Source organism: Emys orbicularis, chromosome 4 (genome assembly GCF_028017835.1).
Source record: "Emys orbicularis isolate rEmyOrb1 chromosome 4, rEmyOrb1.hap1, whole genome shotgun sequence".
Classification (NCBI taxonomy): Eukaryota; Metazoa; Chordata; order Testudines; family Emydidae; genus Emys; species Emys orbicularis.
Genome location: NC_088686.1, coordinates 128284032 through 128310792, shown reverse-complemented (window position 1 = coordinate 128310792; position 26761 = coordinate 128284032). Strand labels below are relative to the sequence as shown.

General features: G+C 48.5%; 1 protein-coding gene across 4 annotated transcripts in view; it reads left to right on the top strand.

The window, feature by feature from the left end:
• The window catches only part of KDM5B (lysine demethylase 5B), a 188952-nt gene that overhangs the window by 111838 nt on the left and 50353 nt on the right, over nt 1-26761 (top strand). For all 4 annotated transcript variants that reach the window (XM_065403804.1, XM_065403805.1, XM_065403803.1 and 1 more), the window contains 6 exons: nt 10158-10320; nt 12394-12513; nt 15596-15790; nt 16188-16369; nt 18951-19075; nt 19635-19785. In XM_065403804.1, the coding sequence (XP_065259876.1) occupies nt 10158-10320; nt 12394-12513; nt 15596-15790; nt 16188-16369; nt 18951-19075; nt 19635-19785 (936 nt within the window). The remainder of the gene's footprint in view (nt 1-10157; nt 10321-12393; nt 12514-15595; nt 15791-16187; nt 16370-18950; nt 19076-19634; nt 19786-26761) is intronic.

The following is a 26761-nucleotide window of genomic DNA, read 5'->3' as shown; positions in this document are numbered from 1 at the left end:
AGGGAGAGCATTAGCCCTTTTTGCTACACAATCACACTGGAAACTCATTTCAAGTTACTTGTCCACTATGTGACTCCCTAAATACTTTCCAGCACAGTCCCCCAGACTGCAGGCATGGCTTGTTTTCCTTGTTCCTAAGAAGAACATAAGAATGGCCATATGGGATCAGACCAAAGATCCATATAGCCCAATATCCTTTCTTCTGACAGTGTCGAGTGCCAGATGCTTCAGAGGGAGTGAATAGAACAGGGCCCTTTCTCAGCTTCTAGCAGTCAGGTTTATGGACACCCTGAGCATTAGGTTGCATCTTGGCTAATAGCCATTGATGGACCTGTGCTCTGTGAATTTACCTAAGGCCTGGTCTACACTACGTGTTTAGGTCGACTTTAGCAGCGTTAAGTCTAATTAAGCCTGGACACGTTCACACGACGAAGCCCTTTCTTTCGACTTAAAGGGCCCTTTAAACCGGTTTCTTTACTCCACCTCCGATGAGGGGATTAGCGATAAAATCGGCCTTAGGGGGTCGGAATTGGGGTAGTGTGGACGGAATTCGACGTTATTGGCCTCCGGGAGCTATCCCACAGTGCTTCATTGTGACCGCTCTGGACAGCACTCTCAACTCAGATGCACTGGCCAGGTAGACAGGAAAAGCCCCGTGAACGTTTGAATTTCATTTCCTGTTTGCTCAGCGTGGAGAGCACAGGTGACCACGCAGAGCTCATCAGCACAGGTAACCGTGATGGAGTCCCAGGATCGCAAAAGAGCTCCAGCATGGACAGAACGGGAGGTACGGGATCTGCTCGCCATATGGGGAGACGAATCACTGCTAGCTGAACTCCGAAGCAGTAAACGAAATCGCAAAATATTAGAAAAGGTCTCCAAGGCCATGAAGGACAGAGGCCATAAAAGGGACGCACAGCAGTGCCGCGTGAAAATTAAGGAGCTACGGCAAGCCTACCACAAAGCCAGAGAAGCAAACAGAAGGTCCGGGGCAGAGCCGCAAACATGCTGCTTCTACGCGGAGCTGCATGCCATTCAAGGGGGTGCAGCCACCCACTACCCCAACCGTGTGCTATGACTCCCTCACTGGAGAAACACACAGGGAAGCGGGTTCGGGGTACGAGGAAGATGAGGATGGAGATAATGTAGATAGCTCACAGCCGCAAGGAAGCGGAGAAACCGGTTTCCCCAACAGCCAGGATATGTTTATCACCCTGGATCTGGAACCAGTAACCCCCGAACTCACCCAAGGCGTGCTCCCAGACCCTGAGGGCACACAGGAGACCTCTGGTGAGTGTACCTTTGTAAATATTACACATGGTTTAAAAGCAAGCGTGTTTAATGATTAATGATTAATTTGCCCTGGCAATCGCGGCCAGTACAGTTAGTGGAAAAGTCTGTTAACGTGTATGGGGATGGAGCGGAAGTCCTCCAGGGACATCTCCAGAAAACTCTCCTGGATGTACTCCCAAAGCCTTTGCAAAAGGTTTCTGAGGAGGGCTGCTTTATCCCGTCCGCCATGGTAGGACACTTTACCACGCCAGGCCAGTAGCACGTAGTCTGGAATCATTGCATAACAAAGCATGGCAGCGTATGGTCCCGGTGTTTGCTGGCATGCAGACAACATCCATTCCTTATCGCTCTTTGTTATCCTCAGGAGAGTGATATCATTCACGGTCACCTGGTTGAAATGGGGCAATTTTATTAAGGGGACATTCAGAGGTGCCCCTTCCTGCTCTGCTGAACAGAAATATTCCCCGCTGTTAGCCACGCGGTGGGGGGGGAGGGGTGAAGTGATCATCCCAGAGAATTGGGTGTGTGGGGGAGGGGAGTTAGTTGGGTTTGTGCTGCATGTTAACCCTGAAACCGCAGCCCCTCCTTTTACATTGCAAACCCATTTTAAATGGCCAATCCAACGGGTGCTTGGTATGGGAAATGAGAGCACTACTGTTTGAAACCATTCCCACATGTTAAGAAGGTTAAAAAAGCCAAAAGACTGTGTCTTACCATGGCTGCCTGCAAGCTGAAATCTGTGGCCTGGCACTGCGTGAGTGATCTCTCACACCAAACCGGCAGGCCCTCAATATAAGAGGAAAAATGCGACCTTGTAACGAAAGCACATGTGCTGTGTAATGTGAACAGCAAAATTTAACGTGAAAGAGTGTACCCATTGTTCTCTAAAATGTGTCTTTTTTAACCACCTCTCCCTTCTCCACCACCAGCTGCAAATGTTTCTCCTTCACAGAGGCTAGTGAAGATTAGAAAGAGAAAACGTAGGACGTGGGATGACATGTTCACAGAGCTCCATATGTCCTCCCACGCTGACAGAGCACAGCAGAATGCGTGGAGGCAGTCAATGACTGATTACAGAAAAGCACAATATGAACGAGAGGAGAGGTGGCGTGCTGAATCGCGGGATGAACAGAGCAAGTTGCAGGCTGAAGATGATAGGTGGCGTCAGCTTGCAGACAGAAGGCAAGAGTCGATGCTCCGGCTGCTGGAGCATCAAACTGATATGCTCCAGCGTATGGTTGAGCTGCAGGAAAGGCAGCAGGAGCAGAGACCACCGCTACAGCCCCTGTGTAACCAACAGCTCTCCTCCCCAAGTTCCATAGCCTCCTCACCCAGACGCCCAAGAACACGGTGGGGGGGCCTCCGGCCACCCAGTCACTCCACCCCAGATGATTGCCCTAGCATCAGAAGGCTGGCCTTCAATAAGAGTTAAAGTTTTAAACTGCAGTGTGTCCTTTTCCTTCCCTCCTCCCCCACCCATCACGGGCTACCTTTGCAATTATCCCCCTAGTTGTGTGATGAATTAATAAAGAATGCATGAATGTGAAGTAACAATGACTTTATTGCCTCTGCAAGCGGTGCTCGAAGGGGGGAGGAGATGGTGGGGTGGTTGGCTTACAGGGAAGTAGAGTGAACCGGGTGGGGTGGGGCGGAGGGTTCATCAAGGAGAAACAAACAGAAGTTTCACACCGTAGCCTGGCCAGTCACAAAACTTGTTTTCAAAGCTTCTCTGATGCGCACCGCGCCCTGCTGTGCTCCTCTAACCGCCCTGGTGTCTGGCTGTGCGTAATCAGCGGCCAGGCGATTTGCCTCAACCTCCCACCCCGCCATAAATGTCTCCCCCTTACTCTCACAGATGTTGTGGAGCGCACAGCAAGCAGCAATAACAATGGGGATATTCTTTTCGCTAAGGTCTGAGCGAGTCAGTAAGCTGCGCCAGCGCGCTTTTAAACGTCCAAATGCACATTCCACCACCATTTGGCACTTGCTCAGCCTGTAGTTGAACAGGTCCTGACTCCTGTCCAGGCTGCCTGTGTACTGCTTCATGAGCCATGGCATTAAGGGGTAGGCTGGGTCCCCAAGGATCACGATAGGCATTTCAACATCCCCAACAGTTATTTTCTGGTCCGGGAAGAAAGTCCCTTCCTCCAGCTTTCGAAACAGAGCAGAGTGCCTGAAGATGCGAGCATCATGTACCTTTCCCGGCCATCCCACGTTGATGTTAGTGAAACGTCCCTTGTGATCCACCAGGGCTTGCAGCAGCATTGAAAAGTACCCCTTGTGGTTTATGTACTCGGTGGCTTGGTGCTCCGGTGCCAAGATAGGGATATGGGTTCCGTCTATGGCCCCACCACAGTTTGGGAATCCCATTGCAGCAAAGCCATCCACTATGGCCTGCACGTTTCCCAGAGTCACTACCCTTGATATCACCAGGTCTTTCAATGGCCTGGCAACTTGGATCACAGCAACCCCCACAGTAGATTTGCCCACTCCAAATTGATTCCCGACTGACCGGTAGCTGTCTGGCGTTGCAAGCTTCCACAGGGCTATTGCCACTCGCTTCTCAACTGTGAGGGCTGCTCTCATCCTGGTATTCTGGCGCTTCAGGGCAGGGGAAAGCAAGTCACAAAGTTCCATGAAAGTGCCCTTACGCATGCGAAAGTTTCGCAGCCACTGGGAATCGTCCCACACCTGCAGCACGATGCGGTCCCACCAGTCTGTGCTTGTTTCCCAGGCCCAGAATCGGCGTTCCACGGCATGAACCTGCCCCAGTAACACCATGATTTCCACATTGCTGGGGCCTGTGCCTTGTGAGAGGTCTATGTCCACGTCAATTTCCTCATCACTCTCGTCGCCGCGCTGCAATCGCCTCCTCGGCTGGTCCTGGTTTAGCTTTGGCATGTTCTGGCTCTGCATATACTCCAGGACAATGCGCGTGGTGTTCATAGTGCTCATAGTTGCCGCGATGATCTGAGCGGGCTCCATGATCCCAGTGCTAGCTATGGCGTCTGGTCTGAAAAAAGGCGCGAAACTAGTATCTGACGGACCAGGGGAAGGAGGGAGGGAGGGAGGGAGGGGCGAGTGACGACATGGCGTACAGGTACAGGGAATTAAAATCAACAAAGGTGGCTGTGCATCAGGGAGAAACACAAACAACTGTCACACAGAATGGCCCCCCCCCAAAGATTGAACTCAAAAGCCTGGGTTTAGCAGGCCGTTGATTTGACGGAGGGAGGGGGAAGCAAATGAATACAGAACAAATCTATTTTTTACATCTTAAGACGACGGTGCAGCATGACTGATAGCCCTCGGCATCTTCTGGGTGCTTGGCAGCAAATACTGGGCGCTTGGCAGTTAGTGTACTAAGACTGATAGCCACTGCAGTATGACGACGATGGATACCAGTCGTAATATACTATCTACTGCCAAAAGGCAAGGGGCTGCTGCTGTGTAGCAATGCAGCCCCACGTCTGCCAGCCCCACGTCTGCCAGCACCCAGATCGCCCTCGGCCTCTTCTGGGTGCTTAGCAGAAAATACTGGGCGCTTGGCAGAAAATAGCATACTACGACTGATAGCCATCATTGTCAAGACAGTTCGATAGGACTGAGCATGTCTGCCCAGGTGCCCATGATGGACAGCCACTGCAGTACAATGACGACGGTTACCAGTCGTAATAAACCATCTACTGCCAAAAGGCAAAAGGCAAGGGCTGGTGCAATGCAGCCCTACGGCTGCCAGCACCCAGATCGCCGATGAAGGCTACCAGTCATGCTGCACCGTCTACCGCCAAAAGGCAGTTAGCTGCTGCTGCTGTGTAGCAATGCAGTCCCACGTCTGCCGGCACCCAGATGACATATGGTGACGGTGAGCTGAGCTGAGCGGGCTCCATGCTTGCCGTGGTATGTTGTCTGCACAGGTAACCCAGGTAAAAAGGCGCGAATCTATTGTCTGCCGTTGCTCTGACGGAGGGGGAGGGGCCTGACGACATGTACCCAGAACCCCCCGCGACACTCTTTTGCATCATTCGGGCATTGGGATCTCAACCCATAATTCCAATGGGCGGCGGAGACTGCGGGAACTGTGGGATAGCTACCCATAGTGCAATGCTCCGGAAGTCGACGCTAGCCTCGGTACTGTGGACGCGGTCCGCCGAATAGAGCACTTAAAGCATTTTATGTGGGGACACACACAATCAGCTGTATACAACCGATTTCTATAAAACCGGCTTCTATTAATTCGAACTAATTTCGTAGTGTAGACATACCCTAATTCTTTTTTGAACCCTGTTAGTTTTGGCCTTCACAACATCCATTGGCAACAAGTTCCACAGATAGACTGTACAATGTGAGAAGAAGTACTTCCTTTTGTTTATTTTGTTTATTTACTGCCTATTGTATTTCTGCAATATCATCCCTGTTCTTGCCAGATTCCGTGATTAGGTCCTGCCTCATACCAGGCCTCTGATATAAGGGCTTATGTTTCAGGCTCTCTTCCTACTACACCTAATAATTTCATTGGGTGAGCCCTGGTTCATGTGTTATTTAAAGGGGTAAATGACACTTCCTTATTCATTTTCTCCACACCATTCATGATTTTATAGGCTTTTATTGTATCCCCTCAGTAGTCGCTTGTCCAAGCTGAACAGTCCCAATCTTTTACATCTCTCCTTATATGGAAGCTGTTCCATCCCCCTAATCATTTTTGTTGCCCTTCTCTGTACTTTTCCCAATTCTAATGTATCTTTTATGAGATGGGGCAACCAGAATTGCTTGCAGTATTCAAGGTGTGGGTGTACCATAGATTTATATAATGGCATTATGATATTTTCTATCTTATTATCTATCCCTTTCCTAATGGTTCCTAAAATTCTGTTAGCCTATTTGAGTGCTGCTGCACAGTGAGCAGATGTTTTCAGAGAACTGTCTATGATGACTCCAAGATCTTTCTTAAGTGGTAACAGCTAATTTAGACCCCATCATTTTATATGTATAGTTGGGATTATGTTTTCTAATGTGCATTACTTTGCATTTATCAACATTGAATTTAATCTGCCATTTTGTTGCCCAGACACCCAGTTTTGTGAGATCCCTTTGTAACTCTTCACAGTCTGCTTTGGAACTAACTATATTGAGTAATTTTGTATCAGACATACAATTTTGCATTTGGCTGTATTAAAACACATTTTGTTTGAAAGGACCTAGCTTACCACGTGATCCAGGTTGCTATGTATAACTGCCCTGACCATCTCCTCATTTACCATTCCACCTGTATGTGTTCTCTGCAGATTTTATTGGCAGTGGTTTTATATTTACCTCCAGATCATTTATGAAAATGTTGACTGTCATTGGGCCTACAGCCTCTCTAGAAACATCCCCATTTGATGCCACTACTTTTTGAGATCTGTCAGTTACTGATATTGTACAGTGTTAATTTTTTAATCAGCATGTCATGTGGAACTAAGTCTTACACAAGTTTGACATCTATGCAGATATCTTTATTGACCAAACTTGTAATCTTAAACAAACCTGATTTAATTCTTTCATTAACTACACTTGTTTTCCATAAAACCATGTTAACTGACATTAATTATGTTCCTATCCTTTAGTACTTCATCAACTGAATCTCTTATTAGCGACTTATCAATTTTTTGAATTTTGAATATTGGCATGAGCACTCATCCAATTTCCTGGAATTTCCCCTATTGTCCAAGATTTATTAAAAATTAACATCAGTGGCTGGAGAACTCATCAGCCATCTCTTTTAGGACTTTTGGGAGCAAGTCATTTGGGCCTGCTGACTTTAAGAATATTTATCTCTAGTAGATGGCATAACATCCTTCTTCATTACTAATGGATTGGAAAGTAATTCATCATTCTCATCTGATACGAATATTCCATCCTGCTTCTTTCCAAATACAGAACATGAATACTTGTGGAACACTTGTATCTGTTACATAAGAACAGTGATACTGAGTCAGACCAAAGGTCCATCTAGCCCCAGTATCCTGTCTGCCGACTGGCCAATGCCAGGTGCAGAACAGGTAGTCATCAAGTGATCCATTCCCTGTCGCTCATTCCCAGCTTCTGGCAAACAGAGGCTAGAGACACCATCCCTGCCCATCCTGGCTAATAGCCATTGATGGACCTATCCTCCATTAATTTATCCAGTTCTTTTTTGAACCGTGTTATCGCCTTGGCTGTAACAACATCCTCTGGCAAAGAGTTCCACAGGTTGACTGTTCTGCATCTTTAATAACAATTTTATCATGACTATCTAGTGTTGGTCCTATATTCTTGCTAGGATTTCTTTTGTTCCTGATACGTTTTTTAAAAAATTTCTTCCAGCATTGGATTTTTCCTTGATGGTTTTTAGCTTTCTTTATCAATTTTCTGTACTTCACACCTTTTAATTTTATATGCATTGCTATTTGTTTCCCCCTTTTCCGTTTGTTATATAGTAACTCCTCGCTTAACATTGTAGTTATGTTCCCGAAAAATGCTACTTTAAGGGGAACAATGTTATGTGAATCCAATTTCCCCATAAGAATTAATGTAAATGGGGGGTAGGTTCCAGGGAAATCTTTTTTGCCAGACAAAAGACCACTCCCTCTCTCTCTCTCTCTCTCTCTCTCTCCCTCTCTCTTTTAAACAAACAGTTTAATACTATACACAGCAATGATGATTGTGAAGCTTGGTTGAGGTGGTGGAGTCAGAGGGTGAAAGAGAGTGGGATATTTCTCGTGGAATGCCTTACTGCTAAATGATGAACTAGCACTTAGCTGAACCCTCAAGGGTTAACACGTTGTTAATGTAGCCTCACACTCTACAAGGCAGCAGGAATGGAGAGAGGAGACACAGCATGGCAGAGAGAGAGACACACACACACACCATGAGTGGGAGAAAGAGAGAGATGTGCCTTGCACCTTTAAGTATCCTGACCCCAACTAAGTACACTGTCTTTAAAGTAGATCAGCAAGTTGAGACAGCAGCTGCTGCCAGCAAGCTCCCTCTGTCCTGAGCCCTGTCGTGTCCCCCCCATTGCTCTGTGGAGATGGGTTATAGGAGCGGGGGGAGGGAGACACCCTGACATTAGCACCCCTCTTTTCCCCTCCACCCCTCTGCACAGCAAGCAGGAGGCCCCCGGGAGCAGTTCCAAGGCAGAGGGCAAGAGCAGCACATGGCAATGAAGGGAGGGACAGCTGAACTGCCCGGCAGTTGATAGCCTGCTGGGCAACTGCTGCACAGGGAACTTAAGGGAGCTGATAGGGGGCTGCCGGCCCACCCTGGTTCCAAGCCCCCACCAGCTAGCTCCAACGGGCTGCTCTTCCTGCAAGCAGTGAACAAAGCAGGCGGCTGCCAAACAACGTTATAAGGGAGCATTGCGCAACTTCAAATGATCATGTTCTCTAATTGATCAGCAACGTAACAACGATACAACATTAACCGGGGCGATGTTAAATGAGGAGTTACAGCATATTGCTTCTATGGTGATTATGCCTCAGCCAGAGGTTGTCAGGCCCCAGGTGGAATTTGTTGCATTGCAGTGAAAGAACACGAACATGAGCAGATTTGCTCTTGAGGCAATAAAAGTGGAATTCCACAATACACTTTTATAGGCAATTTCAGTTAAGTCTGAAGAAAGAACCTATATTATTAAATGTTAAGAGTTAGGGCAGTGGATAGAGCAGGGGTGGACAAACTTTTTGACCCAAGGGCCACATCTGGGTATAGAAATTGTATGGTGGGCCGTGAATGCTCACAAAATTGGGGTTGGGGTGCGGGGTGGGGGGTGAGGGCTCTGTCGGGGGGTGCGGGCTCTGGAGTAGGGCCAGAAATGAGTTCAGGGTGCAGGAGGGGGCTCTGGGCTGGGGTAAGGGGGATGAAGTACTGGAGTGTGTGGGAGGACTCTGGCTGGGGGTGCAGGCTCTGGGGTAGGGCTGAGGATGAGGGGTTTGGGGTGCAGGAGGGTGCTCCGGGCTGAGACCGATGGATTCAGAGCGTGGGAGGGGGATCAGGGCTGGGGCAGAGGGTTGGGTGGGGGAGGGGTGGCTCAGGGGTGCAGGCTCCGGGCAGCACTTACCTCAAGCAGCTCCCGGAAGCAGCAGCATGCCCCCCCCCCCAGCTCCTACGCGGAGGTGCGGCCAGGTGGCTCTGCTGCGTGCTGCCCCATCTGCAGGCACCACCCTGCAGCTCCCATTGGCCGTGGTTCCCGGCCAATGGGAGCTGTGGGGGGCGGTGCTTGGGGTGGGGGGCAGCATACGGAGCGGAGCCCCCTGGCTGCCCCTATGCATAGGAGCCAGAGGGGGGACATGCCGCTGCTTCCAGGAGCCGCATGGAGCAGCCCCTGACCTTGCTACCTGGCTGGAGCACCAGAGCGGGGCAAGCCGCAGACCCCTCTCTCCAGCGGGAGGTCGAGGGTCGGATTAAAATGGTTGGCGGGTTGGATGCGGCCCATGGGCTGTAGTTTGCCCACCCCTGGGATAGAGTCTTAGGAGTTGTCTATGTGATGGGGTAATGCACTTTATGGGGGTGTGATTTCTAAAGTGCAGTAATGTGCTATGTATCAATTGGTCCGTGTAGACTAAAGGTTCCCTAGTATACTTGAACAGTATTGTTTCAAACAGTGCTACCTTAAAGTGCACCAGTAAGATCTATATGGATAAAGTAATGCACAGCATATTAGTGAGCTGTAGAAATCACACCCCTGTACAGCACATTACTCCACTATGTAGAGAACCCTTAGTGCACTCCTGAATAGTGCTTATTTAGCATCTTTTCCGTACAATGTGTTGTGAAGCAAGAGCCTGTAAATGTGAACATACAACCTTGTTTATATTTAGCACCCCCTTTTTTTAAACTTGCAGGGGGGAACCGAAAACATGGTATGGAGCCCCGGGGTATGCGGCTGAGCAGCTGGAAGATGTAATGAAGAAGCTGGCTCCCGAGTTATTTGTGTCTCAACCTGATCTTTTGCATCAGCTTGTCACCATTATGAACCCAAATACGCTGATGGCCCACGGAGTGCCCGTATGTCATTGGAGTTCTGTGCTCATTATCTTTTATCTCCTCTTCTTTTATGTTGTCTTCTTCTGTAAGGTTGACAATTTAAATCAATTGTTAACACAACTTTGCAGTAGCGTATGCATGTATTGCACACTATAGAAATAATGTATTGGACTAATTACATTTGTTTGAGCTGGTATAATGGACTGGTTTGAAAGGATGGGCCATCTGTCATTGCTTTTTAGACTCACTTTTTAGACTCACTTTGTTATTTCACATGCTCTTCTCCAGAGAGATCTGTCTCAATGGATTTCCATTCCTGGGTCCATGTTCCACATAAGGTGGTTTGAGTTTTTGAGGCACTTGTGGAGGCTTGTCGGGTGCCCTTTAGTTGGACACTAGAACTCTTGGCTGCCCCCTGTTTGTTCCAAGCTTATTTCGTTTCTGATGGTGTTTGGAACACAACTTCCCAGCAGAGGGAGGGGAACCATGACTTTTTTGTAGATCTTCCCTGCTGTGCTGAATAGTTTGCAGTGCCTCATCTACATCCTTCCTCTCTCATATTTCCTGTCATTCTGGGTCATTATTTACCTATTAAAGAAAATGCATCACTCACCATCCTTCCTCTCAGACTTTGAAAGGATGTACTTCCCATGTACTTAACTGGCTTTTGAAAGGAGCTGACTTTGGAACCCAGTGGAAACATAGAGGGAGTGAGGCAGTTTAAGGTACCTAAAGTGTGATTTCAGAGACATAGACGTTTTAAGTTGTGGGAATTCTTGCTTGGTCTCATGGTGTTTCAGAAAACAAGAAATTACAGGTAACTTCCAACCTCCTCCCCTCCACCACCTGCACATTTTAAAACATCTCCATCTCAGTATATACTTCAGCAGCTCACTAATCTTAAACTTAATTCCTCTTTATGAAGAGCCGAGTGACTGTCATATATCACTTGTGAAATGAGACATACGGCTCTCATTTTAAATACTTCCCTGACCAATACATGCATCTCAGAATTGCAATGATAGTTGAAGTCAAATTCAGAGACCACAAAAATGTGTGGAATATGCAGGTTTATCTTGTCCTGATTTAAGATGATCAATGAGGTCACATTAATTGATAGCTGTAGATTTACTGTTTAAAGGCTATATTGTGACTTAGCCATGTTTAGAGCTGCAACAGCTGGAGGGGCTTGTTAAGGGAAGTAAGGCCTCCCCTCATTCTCCTGTGTGGCCATATCAAACCCACTTACATCTGAGTCCAGGGTTGGGGAGAGCAGCAGGGACTTGAGCTGGTGTAATGTACTGGTTTGAAAGGATGGGCAATGCAGTCATTGCTTTTTATCTAGTTGGTTGGATGGGGTTGGGAATTAGGCAGACCCCATGGCTGTTCTCCCTTCCCCTTGTGTTTAGCCAGCTCTGGTGGGTGGCCTGTGGGGTGAGAGTTTGCTGTAATGAGTCAGTGCAGCATACTCCCCTCCCTGCTGTGCAAATTCAGTCTCGCTTCCTTTCCATTGCTCTTCCTGTAGCAGCACATCTTCACACTGCCCCTTACTCAGAGCTGAAAGGAAACTCAATCTTGTCCTAAATGACCCTTGGGTTTGCCACCTTTTAAAGAAAAATGTATATTCAAAACCAAACAAAAAAATCCATCAGCCACCAAGCACTAGACTATTTGTTTATTTTTTTTAAGGCCAAATTTGCTGTTTCTTGTTTGAAAAAAATATGAGCTCTTACATTTTAGAGAAATATCTGCCACTTTTACAGTACATATACTGGCTGAGTGGTAGTTCCATCTGCCAGTAGGCTGAGTAACATTCTGTGCTGGGAGTTGTCACCATTTGTTTTGTCAGCATTTTTCAACCTAATTGTTGGCACTAGGAGTTTACCTGCAGTGTCGTGGAGTGCAGGGTTAGTCCCTGTGCTTTCTGAATACAAATTGTAACTCTTTGGCTGAGGTTTTTGAAGTGCTTTAAGCTAAATAAATGGGCATTGGGCATCCACATGCCCTTGGTGGCTTTGAAAATCTAGCCTGTACCTCTGTGTAATTCTGACCCATTGTTAGAAATCAACTTGGTTTGCCTTTTGTTTTTATTAGGTTTACCGAACCAACCAGTGTGCTGGAGAATTTGTGATTACATTTCCAAGAGCCTATCACAGTGGCTTTAACCAGGGTTTCAATTTTGCTGAAGCTGTGAACTTCTGCACAGTTGATTGGGTATGTTTTAAGGACATGGTATGAATTTTCAGTAAAAGTATATGCTTACTAAGTAGTGTGGTGGTAATTTTATTGTGCATGCACAGTCTCACTTGAATCAGCTGAGTGGAAGGCATAAAGAAGAATTTTCCTAGTGCACAATGACCAAAGAAAAAACAGCGTGGATAGTGGTGCTTTGCTATTTTTCACTTTGTGCAATACTTCTAATGAAAACGCTTTAGCTTTACATAGCTTAGTGATTTCAGAATACTAAATCAGCTTTAAAATGAGTTCAGTGTACTGACTGAACACTTTCCCCTCACCCAACTCCCCTAAAAGAATCAAACATCAATTATTAATGTGGGTTGTGATTCTTAGTTACACTAAGGCCATTTCTGCCATGGAAACAGCCCCTTGAGAATACCCATTAGGCAAGGGGCCTGCCGAAACACGCATGTCATGAGAATACAGGGAGCACAAAGGTTGCTTAAAGCTACCTTTTTTGCACCCCCACCCCCATTCTTGACCTAATTACAGGAAAATTATTATTCAGAATCAAGCATAGGGACTCTTCCAACTTTGCTTCAAACACCTTTTAAAAGATTCTTACGGTATATCTTGGAACAAGAACAGACAAAAATTGTGGGCCAGCAGCTCCAAGTTTGTCTTATCCATTTTTTGACAGTAAATTATATTTACTTAGATTGTAAACTGCTTGAAGTTGGGACTGTCTTTGTTTGTACAGCACCTAGCAAAATAGGGTCCTGTTCCATGACTGGGGCTCATAGGCCCTATGATCAGACAAATAATAATATTTATTCAATGTGACTGTCTTCAGGTTACATCAGTGTGGAATGGAACTCTTTTGGACTATTACCCCCACTTCACTGATTTTTAAATGGACCCTTTAAGCAGTACTGTTAAATCCAAATTTTAACTCTTTAACAGTATTTAATCATAGAATATCAGGGTTGGAAGGGACCTCAGGAAGTCATCTAGTCCACCCCCTGCTCAAAGCAGGACCAATCCCCAGACAGATTTTTGCCCCAGATCCCTAAATGGCCCTCTCAAGGATTGAACTCACACCCCTGGGTTTAGCAGGCCAATGCTCAATCCACTGAGCTATCCCTCCCCCCTTTTTATGATAATACTTTCTGTTGTTAGGTAAAGATTGGAACTGTCCTCTGTTATTTAAATAAGAGCAAAATCAGAATAGGTTATGATACATGGTTTGCTTTGGCATTTTCAAGTTTTTATCTTGACCACATATTACAGCTCTAGCCATCTGTAGAGATCCACTTGTTCCATCTCACCAGGAAATTCTGTGCACTAGCATGAGGTTTTCACATTGCTTTCACTTGGAAAAAAGTAACCAGGAAAACTAAAACTGCATTTCTTGCATGCGCACGTCAGCTGTTAAGTATTGTAAGATTTATGCAATTGCATCTCAGAGAATCAGGCAGAACTGTTCCAAGAGGCCATTGCCTGGAGTGTACATCAGTGTTAATTTACTGGAAGTCTTAGTGGTCTAATCCTAAATGATAAAACAGAAGATCCCTGTTCAGAGCAGCAGCAGATAATAGGCTACTGTACAAACCAAAGATTATGGCTGTTAAAGCTATTTTCTGTCCTCCTTATTGCTTTTAATCAAAATACACTGAGCAGGGTTCCTCCAAGATAGACCAAATGCAGCCACCTTATAATATCTATAACATGATAACAAATAATATTTCCAGTGATTAAAATATTGTTTGGTCTCATAACTGTCCTTTCAAGTACAATTGTTTTTGATGAGTCTCAGTTTGGATTTTCCCAACACAAATTTTGTCATTCTATGAAACAATTTTCAGTCATTTACATGTGGGTCATTTGGAAATGCTGCTGCTCTGATTTCAAAATGCTGTTTATAAATAGTACAAGGGAGGCTGGAATAATGTATAGACACTTTAGGCCTGTATCCAGAGCTCCAGCTCCTGGAGTCATGTGAATACATCAGAATGTAAATGTTTAAAAAACAAACAAACCTGTAGCCCTGATGGTTGCAAAGATAAACTAGAAAATGTGACATGAGTGTAACCACTGCAGTGATATCAGCCTGAATCTGCAGACAGACTAAAAAAACAGTGGAACAGGTGAACTGTCCCATTCCTGTTCATAGCGTGTTAACTCCAAGACTCATTGCTCTGGGGATTGTTGTAGTGTGCTTAGGGCCCTGGATTTTCTTAATCTGGCCCTGAGTGCAACAAGTTTCCAAGTCATGGAATCATAGAAGATTAGGGTTGGAAGAGACCTCAGGAGGTCATCTAGTCCAACCCCCTGCTCAAAGAAAGACCAACCCCAATTTATTCATCCCAGCCAGGCCTTTGTCAAGATGGGCCTTAAAAACCTCTAAGGAGGGAGATTCCTCCACCTCCCTAGGTAACCCATTCCAGTGCTTCACCACCCTCCTAGTGAAATAGTTTTTCCTAATATCCAACCTAGACCTCCCCCACTGCAACTTGAGACCATTGCTCCTTGTTCTGTCATCTGCCACCACTGAGAACAGCCAAGCTCCATCCTCTTTGGAACCCCCCCCCCCCCTTGCACGTAGTTGAAGGCTGCTATCAACTCCCCCCCTCACTCTTCTCTTCTGCAGACTAAATAAGCCCATTTCCCTCAGCCTCTCCTCATAAGTCATTTTCGTTGCCTTCTGCTGGACTCTTTCCAATTTGTCCACATCCTATCTGTAGTGGGGGGCCCAAAACTGGATGCAGTACTCCAGATGTGGCCTCACCAGTGCCAAATAGAGGGGAATAATCGCTTCCCTTGATCTGCTGGCAATGCTCCTACTAAGTCCAAACACAGTAGTCAGTATCCTGAGTTATAGGAACTTGCTTATGGTCTTGTTTACTCTTTAACATGTGGTGTACTTTTGATTAAAATTAATATATATTGTTCCTAGAATGCGCTCCTATTGGCTTTCATTTGGTTGGATAGATAGTAATTAGTTAATAGCACAGACAGTCTGTGCCTTCACACTAATATGCCTCTAAAGGTTTCATAAATAACATTTAAAAAAAAATCTTTCTGATACTCCTCCCTCTCCACCCCGCCCCCGATACAGCTGCCATTGGGTCGCCAGTGTGTGGAACATTATCGCCTGTTAAACCGCTACTGTGTTTTTTCTCATGATGAGATGATATGTAAAATGGCTTCCAAAGCAGACGTCCTTGATGTTGTGGTAGCTTCTACTGTTCAGAAAGACATGGCTATTATGATTGAAGATGAAAAGGCTTTACGAGAAACTGTGCTTAAACAGGTAAGCTTTAGGAAATTAAATTATGCTTACTGAAGTAACTTTAAAGTCATGATGTGAAGTTCACCCATGGTGTCCTGCATTAATGTTACCCTAACCCTTTGATTTCAATGGGACTAGTTGAGGAAAGAACTACTTGACATTAGTGGGGTATTAGAATCGGCCCTTAGTAGTTTTTTTTTTTTTAATGCCTTTTTAAAATAATAGGTTTTATAGTTTCTTCAGTAACTTAGTTGAAGTAGTTGAGTCCTCATTAACTAAAATGTGATTATTTTCATATATCCAATATCTTAATCCTAAATTTTCGTGATAAATCATGTCTTTGATCAACTTAACTTTTGATCGTCTAGTCTGCTCTGTTTGTTATACTGTGAAGTCACTTTAGTGTATTCTGTTGTAGGGAGTGACTGATTCCGAGAGGATGGCTTTTGAAATGTTGCCAGATGATGAGCGCCAGTGCATAAAGTGTAAAACCACTTGCTTCATGTCTGCTGTCTATTGCTCATGTAAACCTGGTTTACTGGTATGCCTGTATCACGTAGAAGATCTCTGCTCCTGTCCCACATTTAAATATACATTGGGGTATGTTTTGGCTAGAAAAAAGTTTTGTTCATTGGGGGTCTATGAGGACTAGGATATGCTTTTCTTAAATTTAGTTTTTTGAGGAATCTAGTTGGGGTGGGAGGCACATCACTCGTCTGCTTTGCTAGTGATGCCATTTATATTTCTCCCACAACTATGTTCAAACTTATTTCCACAGTGCCCCAAACAAGGAACATCCTTTCTGAGATGGTGTATAATGCCATTAACTTTTCTTTTTCAAATCCCACAAGATATATTTCTGCCATAACACCTACAAGAGGTGATATCTTTTATTGGACCAGCTTCTGTTGGTGTGCGAGACAAGCTTTCAAGCTGCACAGAGCTGCTGTTCTGGTCTGGGAGAGATACTCAGAGCATCATAGCAAAATGCAAGGTGGAACAGATTGTTTAGTGTAAGTAGTTAGCACATATTGTAAGGGACCATTCAAGGTAGAGTGGTCTGTTAACATCTCTGCAGTCATAGGACAAAAAGGGGTGGTGGGTTCCAGATTGTTGCAATAAGCCATAAATCCAGTGTCTGTTCAGTCCATGATTTGTAGTGTCTACCAGAGTTATGAATTTAAGCTCCCAGGCTCATCTTTTGAAAGTGTTGTGCAGGTTTCCTTTGAGGATGAGGACTGATAGGTCAGATATAGAGTGATTGCTTTGTGAAAAGTATTCACCCACAGGTAGTAAGGTATTTTTGTCTTTTATTATTTTCCTGTATAAGTTCATTTTAGAGTGCAGTGTTCACCCACATATGTGCTAACTACTTATGCTAAATAATCTGTTCCACTTTGCATTTAGCTGTGACACTCGGAATACCTTTCCCAGACCTGAAGAAGAGCTCTGTGTGGCTGGAAAGCTTGTTTCTCTCACCAACAGATGATGGTCCAATAAAAGATATTACCTCCTCCACCTCGTCTCTCTAATATCCTGGGACCCACACAGCTACAACTACACTCCATGTAACATCTACAAGAAATTAGTGTGCTCATTCTTTTTATTTATACCAAAAGAAGACTTGTAACTACTATAGCAAGATGAAACATAAGAATGGCCACACTGGGTCAGACTAAAGGTCCATCTAGCCTGGTATCCTCTCTTCTGATAGGGGTGCAGCCTGGGGCCCTGGCTCAAGGGGGCTCCCGCAAAAATAAATCACAGGCAGTGATCTCCTGTGCTCAGGCTGCCTGCCCTGGCCCCATGCTGCTCCCAGAAGCGGCTGGCTGCTGGCAAGTCTCAGCGGCCCCTGAGGGGGAGGGGGAGGAGGCTCCGCGTGCTGGCCCCGCCCCCAGCACCATCCCCACAATGAGCGGCGCTACGGGAGCGGCACTTGTGGGTGCGGGCTGCGTGTGGAGACACACTGTCCCGCTCCCCCCAGGGGCATGCAGAGACGTGTCAGCAGCTGGCCGCTTCCAGGAGCGGCGTAGGGCTATCAGGCAGGTAATCTGCCTAAGCCCTGCTGCGCCACCGGCCGGGAGCTGCATGTGGTAAGCGCATCCCGGCCAGGGCCTACACCTCGTGCCCCCCCCCCCCCCCCCGTACCTCAACACCCTGCCCCAGGTCAGAATCCCCTCCTGCGCTCAAACTCCCTCCCAGACCCCGCACCCTCTCCTGCACCCCTGCCCCAGCCTGGAGCCCCCTCCTGCACCCAAACTCCTTCCCAGACCCCACACCCCAACCCCCTGCCCCAGGTCAGAATCCCTTCCTGCACCCAAGCTCCCTCCCAAACCCCGCACCCTCTCCTGCACCCCCAACCTCCTGCCCCAGCCCGGAGCCCCCTCCTGCACCAACCTCCCTCCCAGAGCATGCACCCCCTCCTCGACCCCAACCCCCTCCTCCAGGTCAGAATCCCTCTCCTGGACCCCAACTCCCTCCCAGACCACAGACCCCCTCCTTCACCCCAACCCCCTGCCCCAGGTCAGAATCCCCTCCTGCACCCAACCTCCCTCCCAGAGCCCTCACCCTCTCCTGCACCCCAACACTCTTCAGCAGCCCGGAGCTCCCTTTTGCACCCAAACTTCCTCACAGACCCTGCACCCCAATACCCTGCCCCAACCTGGAGCCCCTTCTGCACCAAACTCCCTCCCAAACCCCGCACCCTCTCCTGCACCCCAGCCCCCTCCTGCACCAAGCTCCCTCCCAGAAAAAAGACTGGTATACAGGCCCCACAAAATCTAATAGCCCCGGGTCCACAGGAGAGTTAATCCGGCCCTGCCCAGAGGGAATGAACAGAACAGGTAATCATCAAGTGATCCAGGTCTAGCCTTTGTTGAGTAACTGAGTAATCAAGTTGCTTTCCTGAGCTGTCCTTCACCCTCTGTTCCTCCCTACTGTTTTGTTATCTCTTCACTGTCTTATGTTCAGTTGGATTGCGAGCCCTTCAGAGCAGGAACCTGGTCTAGAATTTGTAATATGAGGTGCCTAATATGCTTGTGAGCACTGAATAATACAGTGAATAATAGTAAGTACAAACTTCTATAGATAAAGCAGTGGTGGTTCATATGGACACTAGACAATCTTATTTTGATGGTCATTCATGCCTTACTAAAGGGATTGAATTCTGTGCCCGTTGCAGATATCGATATAAACTAGATGATCTCTATCCAATGATGAATGCACTGAAATTGCGTGCAGAATCCTACAATGAATGGGCTTCAAAAGTAAATGAAGCTTTGGAGGCAAAAATTAACAATAAAAGAAGTATGTGTTTTCCTTATCTTGTATTTGCTACAGATGCTAAAAATTGTCAATTTCCAAAATGTTTCTTGTTCCACTGTTAATTTCTGAAACTCAACAACTTTGTCTTTGAAGCTTATTTATGTATCATATAAATAAATCTGTATATTTATATGCCTGCTAAACTCAGGGTTATGAGTTCAATCCTTCAGGGGGCCATTTAGGGATCCTGGGGCAAAAATCTGTCTGGGGATTGGTCCTGCTTTGAACAGGGGGTTGGACTAGATGACCTCCTGAGGTCCCTTCCAAAACTGATATTCTATGATTCTATGATTCCATCTCACAACTAACAGTGTGAGTCCCGAAAGAGAAGCTTGTCGAAGGTTGGGTTGTATGGGTTTGGCAGGTAGGGGATGTTGTATATCTGAGAGTGCAGTTTTTTAAAATTTCTGTACCAGCTTCAGGGTTTTTTTTATTAGACATTGTTGCATACAATTATTGCACTGCAGTATTCTTCTCTATTACTTAAAATCAGTCCTAAAAAGGACTATTTTTAATTAAAGAAAATATTCTCTTCTAAAAGGCCTCATCAGTTTTAAGGCTTTGATAGAAGAATCAGAAATGAGAAAGTTTCCAGATAATGATCTACTGCGACACCTCCGATTAGTTACTCAGGATGCAGACAAATGTGCCTCAGTTGCACAGCAACTTCTTAATGGCAAAAGACAAACAAGGTATGTGTTGCACTTATTTCAAATTATTGAGGGGAAAATTTGGAAAAGGCACTTGTTTTATGGGTTTCCAAATTACGGCAACCCTTTTGGTCTCCTGAAAAGAGATCCTACTTTTGGGGTCTGGTACTTCCTGGCACATGATATGTCAAGTGTCCTGAACTTTGCAATTTCTAAAGGCCACCTGTTCCAATTTGAGGCAGCATTAAGTAAGTTATGTAAAATAGCACTCACCTTTCTCTTCCTGGTGATCCATTGCACTTTAAAATGTTTTTTTTTCCTGAGAAGAAAGTTGTTTCTTCTTCGAGTAGTGTCCCTATGGGTGCTCCACTGTAGGTGTGTCTGCGTCCCTGCGCTGCTGATCCGAGATCTTCGGTAGCCGTGTCTGTTGGGCCTGCACATACATTGTCTCTCCTCATGCTGCACCTTGAGGCTAGCCATTGCACGTGGGCTATCCACCTTCCTGCCTTCTATCCCAAGCTTCACCAAGACAATAGGGAGGCCATACTACACACCTTAGATGTTAGGAGAGCTCCCTTTCATTCTATCTCGATAGGACAAAAACCTTTAGGAAGTCCCCTAGACCGGGGTGGCCAACCTGAGCCTGAAAAGGAGCCAGAATTTACCAATGTACATTGCCAAAGAGCCACAGTAATACATCATCAGTTCCCCTCCCACCCACTGGCAGCCCCGCCGATCAGCACCTCCCTCTCTCTCCCCCACCTCCCGATCAGCTGTTTCATAGCCTGTAGGAGGCTCTGGTGGGGGAGGAGTGAGGGCACAGCAAACTTGGGAGGGGATTGGAAGGGGTGGAGTGGGGGCAGGGCCTGTTGCAGAGCCAGGGGTTGAGCAGTGAGCACCCCCTGGCACATTGGAAAGTTGGTGCCTGTAGCTCCAGCCCCGGAGTCGGTGCCTATACAAGGAGCTGCATATTAACTTCTGAAGAGCCGCATGTGACCCCTGCCCTAGACTTTCCTCTCTATGGCAGAATGATCTAGGGGCTTAGTGATATCAGCCCAAAGGCTCTCTAAGTGGGTCTTGGTTTGCATCAGGCAGTGCTACCAAATTCATAACATGACTCCCCAGACTCCATCCATACAGATTGCATGAGATGGATCTCCTCATCTGTCGCCTTCTTTAAGGACGTCCCCATCTCAGAGATCTGCAGAGTGGCATTGTGGGCATTAGTCCACACCTTCACAGAACATTATGCAATCACCGGGGACTCTGCCTCTGATGCCATCTTTGACACCACAGTACTATCACCTGTGACTAACCCGACTCTGAAGTCCCAGTCCTCCAAGAGTGGTACTGGTCGGGAGTCACCTATAGTGGAGCCCCCAGAGGGACACTACTTGAAGAAGAAGTTACTCACCTTGTGGAGTAACGATGGTTCTTTGAGATGTGTGTCCCTATAGTAACTGCTCCACTACCTGCCCTCCTCCCTTCTATTTCGGAGTTCTCGCTTATGACCCTGTGGTAGAGAAGAAACTGAGGATGATTAGCCCATGTGTGCTGGCTAGCCTCGTGGCGCAACACAAGGAGAGACCGTGCATGTGCGGGCCCAATGGACACTGCTACCGATCAGCAGCGCAGGGACGGAGACACACCTACCGTGGAGCACCCATAGGGGGGCACATCTTGAAGAACCATTGTTATTGCACAGGGTGAGGAACTTCTTCAGATATTGATGGACAACAGTGTTGTTAGATGTTTGGCTGTGTGCGTGTTATTTCTACGTGCTGCACTGGCTCTGGCCACATAGCCCATACAGCAGGCTTCCATCGAACTGCCCAGTAAGACCACAAGACTTGGTTTAATAGTGAAGGCACCAGGTCAGTTTTATTTCCAATGAAGCACGGTGCTAATGCCCCGGTTCAATGGTTACAGGTACACTAACAAATGTATGCCCATGACAATAGACCAACTCAGTGAACGGTGGGACTTTCCATTCCTCCCTAGGCCAGAGAGACACTCCCTTTGAGGCTTCATTTTATACATCAATACAAACAAATTACATATTGCCCCTCTGATGTGGTCAGTTACCTGCCCCCTGATGTGGGTTGTTACCACCCATTACCTTGTACATATTGATTCGATCAAAACATCTCTATCCATCACATTGTCATCCTGACCTTATATTTAGGATGGGTCAGCGTGTTCCTGTTCTCTTTAGGGAATATGTTGGTATCAAGGTGTTCTGGTCCCACCCTTCTGGAATGTGTTTGCATGAGTGCTCTGTGCCTAGCACCTCTTAAGAATGTGTTGGTTTTTTTGTTTGTTTGTTCGTTTGGTTTTTTTTGTTTTTGTTTTTTGTTTGTTTTGGTTTTTTTTGCAATATCAGCCCTGTTCTTGCCAGATTCTGTGAGCAGAGCCTGCCTCTAGCTCACAGCCTGATTTTGCTTTGTATCAGCAAAGCTTTGACCACTACTTTAGCCCAGGCCTCAGATCAGGCCTCTGATACAAGGGCTTATGTTTCAGGCCTTCTTTCTACTATACACAGCACCAACAGACCCTATCTAAACATACAAGATGAAGCTCACTCTCCTCTATTGTGCCTGAAGGCCAGGGCCGGCTCTGGCTTTTTTGCCGCCCCAGGCAAAAAAGCCTCCGGCCGCCGCCCCCCCCCCCCCCCCCGCGGGGGGGGGGGGGAGGGAGGGCGGCCGGAGCCCCGGGGGGAGGGCGGCGAGCCCCGGTGGGGGCTCCGCTCTCCCCCCGGCGGCCGGGGGAGGGCACCGGGGGGGAGGGCGGCTGGAGCCCCGGGGGGAGGGCGGCAAGCCCCGGCGGGGGCTCGGCTCTCTCCCCAGCGGCCAGAGCGCCGGGGGCAGGGCGGCGAGAGGGCGGCGAGCCCCGGCTGGGGCTCGGCTCTCCCCCCAGTGGCCAGAGCGCCGGGGGCAGGGCGGCGAGCCCCGGCTGGGGCTCGGCTCTCCCCCCGGCGGCCAGAGCGCCGCGCCGCCCCCCTCCAGGTGCCGCCCCAAGCACCAGCTTGGTTGCCTGGTGCCTGGAGCCGGCCCTGCTGAAGGCTGTGAAACCGTGGCAGTGGTGCATAAATCATTGTATTTACTCCACATGCCTACACCTAGTGGGAGTTCAAAATGTCCAAGCAGACTTCTTGGGCAGAAAATGACTGGAACAATATGACTGTTTCATGAAAACATCAGTTGTTCTCTACCTCTTCAGCAACTGGTGGATACTTGTGATGGACCTCTTGCCCACTAGGAAAAATAGCAAATATTACTCCCTGTCCTGGAACAAAAAAAGGTCTCTCTAAGATGCATTTCTCCTAGATTGGAGCAGTGTCTGTCTCTAAACATTTCCCCCAATAATTCTCAGCTCTTACGTGATTTAAAAGATCCAGAGAGGCAGGCAAGAGTACTGGTTACATCAGCGTTTCTAAGACAGCACTGGTATACTGACCTGCCAGAGCTCTCATGGGAACCACGTGTCACCATCCCATGTCAGGCACACAGTTGAATTCTTCTTCAAATAGTTTCCCTATGGGTGTGCCACTGTAGGTGTGCGTGTGCCCCCATGCTGCCAATCAGAGAATTTCAATAGCAGTTTGTCCCGCACATGTGGCTCCTCGCCCGCCAAGAGGCTGGTCAGCATGCAAGGGCATTTCTGTCTCAGTTCCTTCTCAACCTCCCCTACTAGAGACAAAGCTGAGAGCTGTCCATTCACTGATCGTTAACTCCCCATAGTTTTGCAAATTTAGCTTCACTTGAAGCTTTTTTTTCTGTAAGTTCCTTGGGGTTTTTTTAGTTGGCCTTGCTGGGAAAAAAAGAAAAGAAGAAAGTGTTTGCCTCCTGCCAACTCTATTGGGGGAGGAGCGGGGACCCCCCTGGACAAAGTGTGGTTGGTGCCAGGAGCTTAAAATCCAGGTCCATGAAGGACAGAGAATTGAGGGGCTTAAACTCCTGCTCATGGACTTGGCCCTTCAATCCTCAGAGTCCAGCAAGCGCTATCACCACAACCTTCTACGTCAGAGGCAGGTGATTCCAAGGGCATAAGCCATCACTTGAGGTCTTTCCCTAACCTGGCACCGCTCTCCCTACTCCCGGCACCGGTCGGAACACTCCCGGCACCAGTTGCCCCGCCTTGGTCACTGAAGGGTGACGACTTCTCCCGCTTGGAGGCAGAATTCAGCCCCTCACCCGGACAGCAACATGATTGGGCTCCACAGGGTGTGTCCGCGGCATTGGTGCTGGCCTGGCAGCAGGGCCAGTGGCCGACCCAATGACCTTATTGGAACACCTGGGGCATTCCCGTCACGCCGTTGCCCCACTCCCGCCAGCCCTCGGTCACTCCGTCGGACAGGCCGAAGTCAGCACCCACTGCACTGATGGCACCGGGTTCGGTGCAGGATGCTGCGGTAGCCGCCACAGGTGAGGAGCCAGTACCCACCCCAAGGCCGCCCTTCCCAGTGGATGAGGACACCGCCGGACTTTCCCCAGTGGTCCAATCATCATCATCATCATCATCATCATGTGGGTCTCAAGGCGGAGGAGATGGAGGAGCAGACAGAGACATTGTTTAATGTGCTCTTAGCGTCCATTCCAGTCCACATCGCACTCCTGAGGGGATCCTGAAAATTGCCAGGACCATCCTGCCCACCTCTAAGAGGGTGGGAACAAAGTACTGCGGAAGGGTTCGAGTATTTATACACCCATCTAAGTTCCCTATAAGCAGCCTATTTAGCGCCGCGCAGGTGCTCAGGGAATCCGCCCGGCCGGGACCTGCCGGGGGAGGGGCGGCCTTAACCCAGCCCCAGCCTGGACCTGCTGCAACCAGGGTGCCCTTCCCTCAGCCCTGGACCTCCCCGGGGAGGGGCAGCCTGAACCTAGCCCCGGCCCAGACCTGCTGAGCGGGGGCGCCTATCCCATGGCCCCAGCCCTGGAGCTGCTGCGGCAAGGAGAGGTGCCTGTCCCCCACAGCCCAGGTGCTGCTGTGGGGAGAGAGAGCTGGGGGGACTCCCCTCTCACCGCCGTAGCCCAGGAGCACCCTCCTGCACCCCAAACCCCTCATCCCCAGCCCGCACCCCCAGCTGGAGCCCTCACCCCCTGCACCCCAACCCTCTGCCCCAGCCCTGAGCCCCTCATCCCCAGCTTGACCCCAGAGTCTGCACCCCCAGCTGGAGCTCTCACCCCCTGCACCCCAACCCTCTGCCCCAGCCCTGAGCCCCTCATTTCTGGTCCCACCCCAGAGCCCGCATCCCCAACCAGAGCCCTCACACCCCTGCACCCCTGCCCCAGCCATGAGCCCTCTCTCACACTCCAAACCCCTCGGCCCCACCCCCACCACATGAAATTTTGTTATGTGCACCAATATGAAGGTGATGCAGCCAACGAGAGGGATAAACAGGGGCCCACCAGTTCCATCCCTAAGAATAAGGAGGCCAAGAGGCTGGATTTGTTTGGTTGCAAGATTTATTCTATGGCCAGCCTCCAGTTTCGGGTGTGGAACACCAGGCTCTTTTGGGTCACTATAACTTTAACTTGTGGGACTCTCTCCTCAAGTTCAAGGACTCCATGTCTCAGGAGCCAGTCCAGAGTTCGCAACTCTGGTGGAGGAGGGTACTGCAGCGGCTCGATGCTCCCTCCAAATGGTCTGGGGCACAGCCGATTCAGCTGCCCGGGTGGTACCCTCAGCAGTGGTTGTGCGCCACAGTTCCTGGCTTCAGACTGCCGGACTGTCCCAGGAAATGCAGGCCTCTATTCAGGACCTGGCGTTTCACAGTGTTGGCCTTTTTTCCGACCAAACAGATGCGCAACTGCATGGCCTAAAAGACACGCAGGCGACCCTCCGCTCTCTGGGGATGCACACTCCTCAGACGTCGAGACAGCCGTTCCGGTCTCCTCTGCCACCTCGACAGTGGCAGCCTTGACAAGGGCCTGCAAGGAAAAGGGACATCGAGTTTGGCCACTACCACCCTTGATCGTCCCGATCTCCTGCGCAGCCTGCCCAGGCGAAGCACGGGGGGGCCAGAAGCGCTCGTTTTCAGGGTGCACTTGGGAGCAACGCACCAGCCACCTGCCCGGATCCTTCCTGCCTTTTCCTCAACCGCCTTTTACCCTACCGCTCAGCCTGGTTGCCAGTTATGTCAGATCGCTGCGTCCTGGACATAGTAGCTCGGGACTATACCCTGCAATTTTTGGCCGTCCCTCCCTTCCTCCCCCCTGTCTCTCTTCAGGGACCCTTCTCATGAGCAACTCCTTGTTCAGGAAGTCGAGAAGCTCCTGGGCTTGGGAGCTGTGGAGGAGGTTACTCGGGACATGCAAGGAAGAGGATTCTACTCCCATTACTTCCTAATCCCGAAGGCCAAAGGGGGCCTCAGACCCATTCTGGACCTGCATGGCCTCAACAAGTCTCTCAAGAAGTTGAAGTTCCGCATGGTCTCCCTGGCCTCCATCATCCCTTCCTTGGATCCAGGGGACTTGTACGCCACTCTCGACTTAAAGGATGCTTACTTTCATGTCTCCATATTCCCGGGACACAGACATTTCCTGCATTTCATAGTGGCCGGCTGCCACTTCCAGTTCACGGCACTACCCTTTGGCCTGTCTTCGGCCCCCAGGGTGTTCACGAAATGCGTGGCACCGGTAGCAGCTTACCTGAGGTGTAGAGAGGTCCAAATCTTTCTGTATCTCGACGACTGGCTCATCAAGGGCAGATCTCCGGAGCAGGTGCAAAGTAGCCTCAGTCTGGTGAGTTCCACCTGCAGCGACCTGGGCCTGTTAACAAACATGAGAAGACCATGTTAACGCCAGTCCAAAGCATAGAGTTCATCAGAGCGGTTTTCAACTCCACGCGAGCCAGGGCCCCTTCCTTCCGGAAGCGCGGTTTCAGCCCATAGTGGACTTGATCTCCCACATAAAGAGCAACCGGCACCACAGCCCACATGTGCCTGCAACTGATGGGTCAATGGACGTGTGCACGTACGTGGTCAGCCATGCCCAACTTCATCTGAGACCCCTGCAAG